Source organism: Enoplosus armatus, chromosome 16 (assembly GCF_043641665.1).
Source record: "Enoplosus armatus isolate fEnoArm2 chromosome 16, fEnoArm2.hap1, whole genome shotgun sequence".
In the NCBI taxonomy this organism is placed as follows: Eukaryota; Metazoa; Chordata; class Actinopteri; order Centrarchiformes; family Enoplosidae; genus Enoplosus; species Enoplosus armatus.
Window position 1 is genome coordinate 11,132,546 of NC_092195.1, and position 12,366 is coordinate 11,144,911.

The 12,366-nt window shown below is 39.6% G+C and overlaps 1 protein-coding gene across 1 annotated transcript; it reads left to right on the forward strand.

Annotated features, from left to right (window-relative positions):
• Positions 1 to 3,769: 3,769 nt before the first annotated feature.
• azin1b (antizyme inhibitor 1b) lies at positions 3,770 to 10,643 on the forward strand. Its single transcript, XM_070921610.1, has 11 exons — positions 3,770 to 3,920; positions 4,736 to 4,879; positions 5,362 to 5,560; positions 5,786 to 5,959; positions 6,204 to 6,376; positions 6,614 to 6,827; positions 6,996 to 7,070; positions 7,408 to 7,573; positions 7,851 to 7,957; positions 8,756 to 8,961; positions 9,079 to 10,643. Exons 3-11 carry the CDS (start codon positions 5,459 to 5,461, stop codon positions 9,152 to 9,154), a joined length of 1,293 nt encoding a protein of 430 aa, XP_070777711.1. The 5' UTR covers positions 3,770 to 3,920; positions 4,736 to 4,879; positions 5,362 to 5,458; the 3' UTR covers positions 9,155 to 10,643.
• The last annotated feature ends 1,723 nt before the right edge of the window (positions 10,644 to 12,366 follow it).

A 12,366-nucleotide genomic window follows, 5' to 3' on the forward strand; every position in this document is an offset into this window, starting at 1 on the left:
CATTTTCCTGATATGAAAGGACAAGGTTGAATGATCCTTTAAATTTGTTTTTTAAACAATAGGCATTTTTCAGGGTCCCGGTATTGTACATGTTGGCTCACTGTCACACTGTCATGACTTACTGGGACACTTGAATTGAACAGGGACGTCGTTATGTTATTAGTAACAGCTGTGCTTTTTCCAAATGTCTGCTGTAAAAATGCCTATTGTGAACAGAATATGTACAATGAGGGACATTTTACAAGTGAAAAACAATAGTTATTAATAGTTTGTAGTTTCTTTAGTGATATTTCTTTTTACTTATCGGCTGTCATATATAAAGATACCAATATATCTTCAATGAGCTAATGCTGGTGGATATATCTGCACAGCCACTCTAACATCTCTTACACTTACACAAGTTGTCTTACTTAACTCTTCATACTTTGGAAAATATTTTTATTTTGGGTTTGTAGAAATGCTGGGGCTATTGAGAGTTGTTTATTTGTGCTGCCATTTGTTTATATCTTTTACTTCTAGCTACAAATTGAATTTCCTTCCTGAGGACACTGAAGACATTTAACCGAACTCAGCAGAACTGAAGCACAAAATCGAATTTAATCCTGTCCTCATGGACCCTGATGTGGACCTTGAAGCACATACTTTACTTTTTTTACTTTATTATATACTCAACATTTTGTTGCATTGTGGATAGAAAATGTGAATATATTAAAGAAAACAGCATTATACCCATTTAGAATAATTATCAAAGCTTTAACTATAATTGTGCAGCCATAATCCAAAACTCTGTTTTCTGTTGACTGGAAAGAATGAACTTAACTTGTTTTTATTAGCATCAGTGTATGATTTATGGCTCTGTTAAGCACTTTATCTTGTATCCATTCACATAATTACTTTATAATAAACTAATATAGAAACACCTTATTTCCCAGAAACGAGAAGTGTGTGGATCAAATTGATTAGCTATTACTGTAGTATGTACCTCGGGGCCATTAGCATGACTGTACAGCATGAATCCATACATTTAAGCCGGTCACTTGGTCTCTAAACATAGTAAAGAAGGTCAGCCAGCCGTTTGCCTTCAAAATATCAATGTCAGAGTGCTTCCATGCAGGACTTTCCTTGTTGTTTAGAATCCAGTGTTTTCTAGGTCACGTTATGGTCTTGTGAACACAATGTCCTTTGCAGTGACTGTCATAAAACAAAGATAAAAGCTATAGGACAGCCAGACAGCTACAGACAGACAGATGAAGCCATGCGGCGTGTTGCTCCAGAGCCACAGAAACACAAGTCATACGACTGAGGTGGCTGCAGGCTGAGTTTTTGTGCTCATCTTGCCAGTCATTTAGTGTTGTACTGAACTCCTGACCACCATGCTTAATGAGATACATTTTGCAAAACTAATTTCTTCCCATCAAAGTGAATTGCATAAAGCTACCACAGTGTAAAAATACTCTGTTACAAGTAAAAGTCCTGCACTCAAAATCTTACTTAAAAGTACATCAATTTTATAATATACTTAAAATACCAAAAGTAAGTAGTACTCATGCAGAATTTCAGAATAGTATATTATATCACTGGATTATCAAAGTAGCCAGTAACTAATGTCGTTAAATAAATGTAGTGGAGTGGAAGTATAAAATAGCATAAAATAATACAGTGCAAGTACCTCAAGGAAGGACCACTTAGTCGAAACCCTGCTATTATCTACGCAATGAATCAGGAACTGCGACTATTTAACTGAATTACACAGTGTGGAACAAATACTGAAGCCATTAAACATGCTGGTAAGTACAAAAATACACTGATTATTGACGTTGTGACAGCGCAAGACTGCCTTAATGAGATGCATTTTGCAAAACTAATTTCTTCCCATCAAAGTGAATTGCATAAAGCATTCAATTATCACACTTGAAATAAGGCTGAAAGTGAGTGTGACAAAGGCTTAAGGACTAATCAACAAAATATTCAATAAGCTCTTGAATCTTAATAATCCCCCAGATTCCATGTGACACAAGCAGGAACACCGTGAAGGTCAAAATATCCACTAACTAGACAGAGGCATATTTTGTATGTTTTGTCTTTGCTGTGCCATTGTTTTAAAATTGATTAAGTCCCCATATGAATCCATTGAACGGTGTATAGCTGAGTTCAGCAAGGTTGTGAAAACAGTAATAACATGTAAATGCTTTTGACCCACTGATGTTCTCAACATCATAACTTTCCCAGCCATAAGGCCTGTGTTTATGCACTCTCAAATGTCTTCAATGCTCACGAATGCTGTCTGAAAAAAAACAAGGATGAAAATATTGTCTTTGTCTATGAAAAGCACTGCATAAGTTAACATCATGTTGGCCGTGGGGGAAAATGATCATGGAAGGAACCGTTGTTGCCTGTGTGTGACTTAAAACAAGGCCAACAGTCTTTTTGCATTTTCAAACTGACTTGGAAAGAGGTTTAAACAAAGAAAATACAAATCATCTCAAAACATATATGAATGCCAACAACAGGTTGAGCCAGTAATGCTTCAGTCATGTTATCTTTTCCTCAAATTAGGCTATACATATATCCGGGTGTGTGACTTTAATGCATTGTCACTAATTATAATTTCTAAACATTTACAGAAATATTGCATTCAACAGAAATACAGAAAAGCTATCTACTGGATATACACTTAAAAGTGGCTGGTTCAAACAACAACAAATGACTCAAAAGGCTACCTTATGGCTTTCAAGCAGGGGTACAAAGTTTCAGCCACACCTTCATGTTTACAGCAGATTATTGTTTAATGAACTTTGGAAATTCAATAAAATGTCTATAACCAGTATGTGTGGGTAAGACTACACAGACAAGGGCATACAAAATTGGATTTTTTATTGGGATCTATGGTGCTCAATATGACAGATTTGTTTTTTATTTCAACGTTCATCACCATTATATCTAAAATATATGCTTGTATAGCTGTAGTGGACTGTGTGAAATGAGTGTCCATCTCCTGTACATACATCATAGCAGCTGGAATTGTACAGTGGTGGAAGAAGAACTCTTTAAGTAAAAGTTGGACTACAGCGTAAAAATACTCTGTTACAAGTAAAAGTCCTGCACTCAAAATCTTACTTAAAAGTACATCAATTTAAGCATCAGAATATACTTAAAGTACCAAAAGTAAGTAGTACTCATGCAGAATTTCAGAATAGTATATTATATCACTGGATTATCATTAGTGATGCATTCATGTGTAAGCATCACTCATGTTGCAGTTGGCAAAGGTGGGGTAATTACTTATATACTGCTGGGTAGCTAAATCCTTAATAATACATCATCATTTATTAGTTAGTATCAGCTGCAAAGTAGCCAGTAACTAATGTCGTTAAATAAATGTAGTGGAGTGGAAGTATAAAATAGCATAAAATAATACAGTGCAAGTACTTCAAAATTGTACTTGAGTAAATGTACTCGGTTACATACCACCACTGGAATTGTACAACAACTAGTGTATCTGAAGTGTCCCTTGTAAACAAGAGCAGTGAAAGTGTAAGTCGGCCTGGTTGACTGAAACGAGTGGCCATCTACGGAAAGTTTATGGTTATGTAACATCACAGAGCCACTGCGGCCTGTGTGATATTCGGAAACGCATATTTGGTCAATTCTCCACAATGCAGAGAGCTCATTGGTGGAACTGAACGTTAGGCCCCGCCCACGGGCAGTTGATTACCTTTTCCACTTCCCCTGCTCAGCTTCAGTAGTTCTCCACCCATCAACCGACAGAGAAGACGCAACTCGACCGACGCTCGCCCCTCAGCTAAACATATGGCAAAAACAGCCCTCTTTCTTTCTTATATCGTTGTGCCCACTACTCTTTAAAAATTCCGCCGAAAAAGAGAAGACGATTTTCCAAAACATCCTGGCCGTTATCTCACGTAAGTAAAGCGAAATACTTCGGTTGAGTTCCTTGGATTCAGCAGGCGGACGTAACATGGCGGGCTAGTCTTTCTGCCTTCTTGCCGCACATGACAGACCGATTCATTGAATTCTGTGTTTTTGACATGTCTTTCTGTTACATTTAAAGGTATTAGTAAATTATGGAAACATTTTAGCACCTCAGTCTAGTGTTTATTCCTGTGTTGTATCAGTGTTGAGGTTTGTTTGGGGGGTTATGAACAAAATACAGTGCTAACATAAGCTTCTTCCTTCGACGTGCAGTCGGCAGCCAGCTCAACATTAGCAGCTCTCTCGCTGCCAGGAATCTCTCAGCAGCGCGTTTCCTCGCGATGGCGTTTCCTATGTTCAATGCAGCTGCACTTTTAAGTTTTAAATATAACAGTTAATGACATTTGTGTGTTATAGGGTTTCATGTTTTGTTTTGGTGACGCATTGCAATAATAATATCTCATTTATCAAGACACAGTATTCGTTATCACTGTGCTTTATTTAGACCGTTATCATATAATGCGGGCTAACTTAATTGTGTTTAAAAATAGGCGGCTGAGATAATGATTTAGTCAGAAATGATATACTTGGTGTTTATTGGGTTAAAAAACAAGCCACGTAAACGGGCGCGAGAGTTGCTGAACATAACGATTGTGTCAGTGAGATTTTGGCCACAGTGACAACAAATGTGAATCCATAGATAATAATGGTAAACTTTATAATGACATGAAACACATGGTACATGCCTTCCGTTTTACTGTGTCTTTCCTGTGTATTCATATCTAATATTATGTTTGTCCCATAGGGCTCCCCTGTCTCTGCACAGGTGTATGAGCGCTACCCAGGGGGCCTAGGGGCGGCTCTTTACCGGGAGCACTTTGACTTCAACGCTGAGCCACCTTGGGATCCTAGCTGATAGCGGGACAGGTCCATCTCCTGACTTGTCCATGTGAGTAACTCTGTCTCTCTTGTACGCATGAATATGCATGCTCCCTCACACACATACACACACACACACACACCTGTAGCAAAGTCCAGGATCTTTGTGTTCTGGATAGACTTTGGCCTACATACCATGGTGTGATTAAACATGTTTGTATTGGGTGCAAAGTGTTTTTTTGTTTTTGTTTTTTTTAAGTTCATAGTAAATAATAAATAGTAATAGTAATTTAAATAGAAGCTCAATGAAGTGTCTGGAGTTTACAAATGTACTAATTATACAAGAAAGAATGAAGCCAAATAAGATCATTTAAGTAAAGCCTTGGGTTCATTAAATGTAATAGGATATTTATGCCCAAAGGGACTACATTCATATATGTGTGAAGTTCATCTGCCCTATGTCTCTAGAATTAATTTGCCTGATTAAATTGCTTTTAAAAAGCTTATTGTGGTGATATTAATCGTTTTTTTTCTTCTCCCTCTCATTTCCAGTTTGTTGCATACCGGCAGGACCCCATTGGCTCAGTCGTGACCCCTTGACTTGCTTATCTGTTCTTTATGATTGTCGGCTTAGCGGAATACGGTTGAGATGAAAGGACTCGCTGACAAACCCAGCTACATCATTGAACTCCTGGAGGGAGGAGTGACCCTTGAAGATGTCATTGATGGACACATCTGCGAGCAGGCTCTGGTCAGTTCAGCTTACAGACCAGTAGCTTCGGGTTGCAGTGGAATAAATTCCCAAAATGCTTCAATTAACTTTCGCAACACTGTCATTAGCACTTCTATCTGTTAGACAGCAGGTTTTATGCTTTTGGTTTTTGAGACCTCAATGAACTCTTTGAAAATCTGACAGGATTTGATTTTAGTGGTTTGACCAGTTGCTTTGTGTTCTCACCTCCTCTTCTGTTCCCAGGTGGAGAAGAGTGCGTTTGTGGTGGGTGACCTCGGGTCCCTGATGCGACAGCATGTGTGCTGGCAGAACGTAGTGCCACAGCTGCAGCCCTACTACCCTGTCAAATGCAACAGCAGCCCTGCAGTCATCGAGGTGCTGGCCTCCTTGGGCCTGGGCTTCGTTTGTGACAACAAGGTAAGCTTTGAACTTCAAATTCAGGTAGCTTTTGTTTATTTAAACTGCACGGTGCTTCATCCTCTTATGAAAGCACGAGATTTTTGGGGGCAGTTACATTAAAACCACTCAATTGATTACTTGTCAGCTGATTACTGTTATGCCATCACCTTATGCAACACACTTGGCACCTTTTTGATTGTTTTGATGGGGTTTTTATACTTTGTTGTGTTAATTTCTCTGACGTGTGTTCTGTTTCCCCCAGGTGGAAGTGACCCTGGTGCTGGAGCACGGCGTGCCACCAGAAAACATCATTCTGTCAGGTGTTTGCAAGCAGCTGGCTCACATCAAGCATGCTGCCAAGAACAACATCCAGCACCTTGTGTGTGAAAATGAGGCAGAGTTGTCCAAGATTTCCCGCTTGCACCCAAATGCAAAGTAAGTGATCAAATTAAACGGCAAACCTTTTTCCTTAGCTACTTTTAATCCTCGTGCATTACTGTGAAACCGAAGACTGTGTCAGTGTCATTACTGTTTTGATAGTGAAGTACAATATTTCTGCCTCGTGCTGAAACTTAACAGAACATTGGGAAAGCCTTTGTTAATGTCAAAAACATATTTATCTTATTTAGATGAATGATTTGATACCTGGCTGATTTTGTTTGTTTCTTCTAGGTTGCTGCTGCAGTTGACCACCGAGGCCCACGCAGCTGAGACCAGCATGGCCTTCGGCTTCTCTCTGAAGACCTGCCGGCACCTGCTGGAAGCAGCCAAAGAGCTGGGAGTCCAGGTGGTAGGGGTGACCTTCCACATCCCCAGCTCTTGCCAAGACCTGCAACAGGCCTACACCCATGCACTGTCAGATGCCCGCTGTGTGTTTGACATGGGGGTGAGTGCTGTCTGGAGAATATCTTTTCATTATAAAGATAATAATCAGTAGGAATTAAGTAGATATAAGTCAACTCAAGATTTTAATACTGTATCCTCAATGCTATGTTATCTCTTACTTTCCTTTTCATGAAGGGTAACAACTGACTTGTTTGCTGTCTCTGTTCAGGTGGATCTGGGCTTTAACATGAACATCCTGGACATTGGTGGTGGATTTACTGGCTCAGATTTTCAGCTCAAACAGGTACGTGGTAAATGGCTGTGATATGAACACTTAACTGAAGAACATGCTTTTTTTTAAAAGTTGAAATCCTTAACAAATGCAAAATCTACACCATCCCTACTATTGAAGACATGACTAGTTTACTCATGGACATTTTCATTCGTCTCGCTAGACAGCCGTTTACACATACAACAGTGATATAAGATATCAGTACAAGTGCAACTTAAATCAAATGTTACATCAGTTGCATCTCCCTAGCTGCATGTGTAAAGTAGAGGATTTCAGCTTTAAAATCATTTCTCTCACGTTTGTTTTTATCTGGAAACACCCTCTGAATGCTGTAACTTTGTGTGTGTAGGTTGAGTCTGCAGTCAGGCCGCTGCTGGATGCTTACTTCAGCCCACTGTCCGGTGTGCAAGTGTTGGCCCAGCCAGGCAGCTTCTATGTGGCCTCAGCTTTCAGCCTGGCTGTCAACGTGATCGGCAAAAAGGTGGTGACCCGCCACTGGGAGAGCCTAGCTCAAGGTGAGTTACTTCATTCTCTCAGAGGTTGACTTTGTTCTCTGTAGTCCAGTTAAATCTGACTGTAATACTACTCAGCACCCTGACTGTGCAGATAATTACATGCAGTCTCAGAAAAGACAGAATGCTTTGTGTTCTCATTCTTGTTGTGTCAAGATTTTTTACACATGACTGTTGCATAATCATAACAAAACCATCATGTCCCACTCCGAGTCCCCAGTTTGTGGATAATACATTATGTTCTATATTTCTGACATGGCCACCCACTGTATTTACACAGGTGACAATGAAGATACTGAGTTCCTGTACTACATGAATGAGGGTGTTTATGGCCCATTCAACCGCAAGCTGCTGGGAAACTCCATCGCTACCCCGTCAGTGCACAAGGTTAGTAGGCCTCCACCCAAGAGAGTCAACCCCATTCAGGACTGAATGAAGCATCTGATAGTGGCTCGAGTTGAATAGGGAGAAGGGGGTCATGCATTGTGAGTATTTAAGGAAGCAGGATCAGAATTGCTTTAGATTTGTGAATTAAATTGTCCCATATAAAGACTGTACATTGGGTCATACAAAGCCAAGGTATTTAAACATGCAGTGTTCTCTCGAGGTGTGACATAAGTCAAAAAGGTTAATGGCGACCCACAAACAGCTGTTTGCTACCCAATCAGGACCATCAGTAACCGTTAATGATGCATTTCCTCTGCTATGCTCTGTTTACCTCACAATCATAAAATAACCAAACGTGACAGGAACTACACACCATTAAGTAAAACTAGAGCTGTAGTTAACTTACAATGTAACAATTGATTACAGAAGGTCCAGGTAAAATAGACAGACAAAGATGGCTAGTGATGTAGAACTTGTTTTCTGATGCTTCAGGACTGTTATAATTCATCCCATAGGACAACAGTGTAAGGCTGTGACCTTATATTAGTTAGTTGATAATGGCTATCCAGTTTTAGGTTGCTTGTAAGTTAATAAGCAATAGAGGTTGAGATAGCTATTGTAACATGTTTTAGCTACCATAGGAATACAGTTTGCAAATTATTGAGATATTTATTGGTATTTTTACTGCGTATCATCTCTCCTAGTATCATTTGCATGATGTCATTAATTGTGACAGAATAGAGATGAGTGGCATTTCTGATTGTTATCTCTTTTAATGACACTGTTCCCTCCCTCCAGCACGTGCTGTGTGCTGAGGAGGCAGTGTATCCCAGCAGCCTGTGGGGGCCATCACTGGATCAGCTGGACCATGTGGTGGAGCGCTGCCTGCTGCCTGAGCTCAGCGTGGGAGACTGGCTTCACTTCTCCAACATGGGAGCGTGCGGCCTGGAGGAGTTCAGCGCCTCCCAGCTGCCCATTTACTACACTGTCTCCATCTCTGACTGGTGAGTATAGATATATAGTATAGAGTTAGCACGTGGAGGTTTTCCCACTAATACAAATGTAGTAAGAATATGATGCATTCAGAGAGAACAGATTCTGATGCTTGTTGTCACCCACAGGTATGAGATGCAGGAGGCCGGTGTGGCACTGGACAGCGCCATGAAGAATTTCTCCATGGTCCAGTACAGTGCGTAACTACCCTTTGCCCCTGTCCCGTATTATATTGCACAAATCCTCCTTAGCCTCTGCTTTCACCATGTGAGAAGAGGGGTAGGCGAGGTATTTGGGACAAGGGGCTAAATGTGGTCAACATTCCAGCCACCTTGGAAAATGCAGTGTCCTATTATTTCTTCCAGGAATTTGACTTTTTTTTACCTATCAAAATTGTAAACAATTGGTTGTTCAATACCTCAGTTGTCTAAAATTTTATCTGGAAGATGGTCTTCTCGGTTTTGCTCCTCCCTCTGATGGTCTCTAAAAATCTGTCAGCTCCAGCCCAAGCTCAAATGACATTATGCAACAAAATGGACGACTCTTTGGAGATGGGACCCCCCCCAACATGTTTGGGGTGGTTTGTTTCCTAAATCAAATCCAGTTTACAAAATGTACAATTGATTTAAATCATGTTCTCTATTGATTACCTGTTGACAGTCGTGTAAATCCTGTGTCTGTTCAACACCAATACATTTTGTCTGTAGATGATTTTTGAAGTGTTTAAAAGGATCGATGCCTCATGTGGATTCTGTACTTCAGACCCTTCACTTTGCATAGTTTAAATGAAATTATGACAATGACGTAACCTCTTTCTTTATTGCAGCTCACCTCAATGCATTTTTATTTATTGGATTCAGATATTACTGGGGCATATTTAAAGCTCCATCTTTAAGTGTGTTTTGCCCAGGTATTATGCTGTGGCCCATCTAACAGTGTTTTCCTGATAAGATATTGATGTGTTTTTTAACGCTACATGGATTAAGTGTGCTGTGATTGCCATTTGTGACCTCAGTGGTTTCCCTTTACTCGAAAGGCATGAAGGAACTGCTGTGGGAGCTTCTCTGTACACTGAGCTACAGCTTGAACACAGAAGCTGCATACACCCTCATGCACTCCATGCCTCTAATAGAGAGTGGTTAATCTGGTTTAAAATGCACAAAAGTCTTTTGTAAGTTAAAGAAATACTGTGACATTTAACAATGCAGCCCTGATTTTTCAGATCTTCATATTAGTGTCTCTTGGCATTGGTCCTTGTGCTCCCAGGATCTGAAAAACCAGCAAAGGAGCCATTTCTGAAGAGTGCTCAAACATAAATGATCTGTATGCGGGGATGTGGACTTACACGTCTATATCTCTCACGCAAATGACATGCAGAGTTGTACACAGACCTCTCTGTGGCAGTGCAAGTGACAAATAACATGCCAGACTTTTCCTCATGCCTCTCTTAAGTTATGAGGGACATAATGCACAGTCTCTTGTACAGCTAAATGTCTCATGTCTAATAATATTAAAGGTGACCTGACTCAACTGCAGTTTTTAAAGAATCCTGCCCTTGTGTGTTACAAATGACTAATGTATTAATTACTTGCTTGTCTAAGGCACTAATGGACCATAGCCTGTTTTTGACTGTAAATTGTGCTTGTTAAAGTAATGAAAGTGATTAATTTAATACATTTCTGACTGAAATCAATTATTTTGCATATGTGTGATCTTTGGAACAGTTGTAGATTCCTACACATGTCCTTGACAAAGTCTTCACTGTTGGCCAACATAATTCAAAACCATATGTTTCTGATCTGCTAATGGTCAGTGGATGTGTGTGTTCTGGTTGTACAGTAGTTAAATGTCCTGCAAACAATCTGTAATCCATATTTAGGGCTGCTTAGGCTCAGTTTTTTTTGCAGTCAGTAATGAGATCTACATTCTGCTGTAACCACTAAAAGTAGTTGACGTCATGTGCAAATCTGTCCAATCTATTACTACTTCAACATTACTTGGTCATTAGAATTAGGTTGTTATTTCTGCAGCCCCTTCATCTAGACACTACTGCATAGTTTCATTTAAAAAGCTCTCCTCAACACAAATAAGAAACAAAATGTTCATATTGATGGTTCATGCTGGTTAATTATTTTGTTATACTGGTTTCATCTTTGATTGATGTACAGTTCTTATGGCTTTTAATTTAACTGGCTTTTATGGCCTGTTCATCCTAATAGTATACTGGTATTTTAATGTGTTTTGATGAAAGTATCTATTGTCTCAAAGAGAAAATGAAATTCAGGCTGTATAAGTTTATATTTATATAAGATGATAGCAGAGAGCACTACAGCATCATGTTCGGCCAGATAAGAGCTTTTAATCAGTGAAATCTGCTGCTGCTGTGTTTTGTCGTAATGGACTTTGATGTGAGATTCAATATATGCTAAACACTTCAGTTACAGCCTAATTATTAAATAGCTCAGCATTTACAGTGTCCTCTCGACCCTCTTGCTACTGTACATTACAGTATCCATTTATATATATGGTCCTGAAGGCTTTTTCAAACTAATCAGACATGTTTTAAATTCAGTAATTAAGACATGTAGAGGTGAAAATTCAGATCAGGTTGTCAGGGTGACCTGCTGGCTAGAGAGTAAAAGAAAAATTCTGGTCATCTCCATTACTGTATGGAAATAACCTGACATGTCCTGTCAGTGCGTCCCTGAACAAGACACTCAGCTCTCTCACCGGCGTGTCTGCTCCCAAGAAGATCCACGCCTAATTGTTTATGATATAGTACTGATATGTATATATACTAAAATATTACCAATGCCCAGTACTGTAGTAAATAGCTTTAGCCATTGCTCACTGAGCCTCAACATCATTAGAATATCAAGGAAAGATAAATGTATACATGTCTAATGTGAAGCCATTGATTTCCTCTGGAGAAATGTGCTTCCAAATGAATTACAGCCACTCAAAAATTTGCTTGATGTTGTATGTGAGGGAGGAAACCAAACTCAAGGGAGACATTGCTCTCCAATTAAGTGTCTCATGTTAAAGTGTTTATTAGAGGTGATGGCCGCATGTTAATGAGATTTGAAATGTAACTAATGGATCAGTGGAGCATTCACATATTTTCATTTGCCACTCACTGCATGTCAGCACGGTCAGAAAGTGCATTATAAAGTGTATATTGAAGAAGTGGTCATGGTGCATTTGATAATAGCATAGCGGACAATCTATTAGTCTGCCAGGAACAAAGCACACACTCCTGCACGCGCACACACACACACACACACACACACTTTGCATTACAAGGTTGCAACACAGAGGTGACAGATTTGAAATTACATCCTTCTTGATTCACAGCCAGTTCAGTATGACTTAGCGAACATGAATGAACTCTCAAGTGGTTGATTTTGATTGGTGGC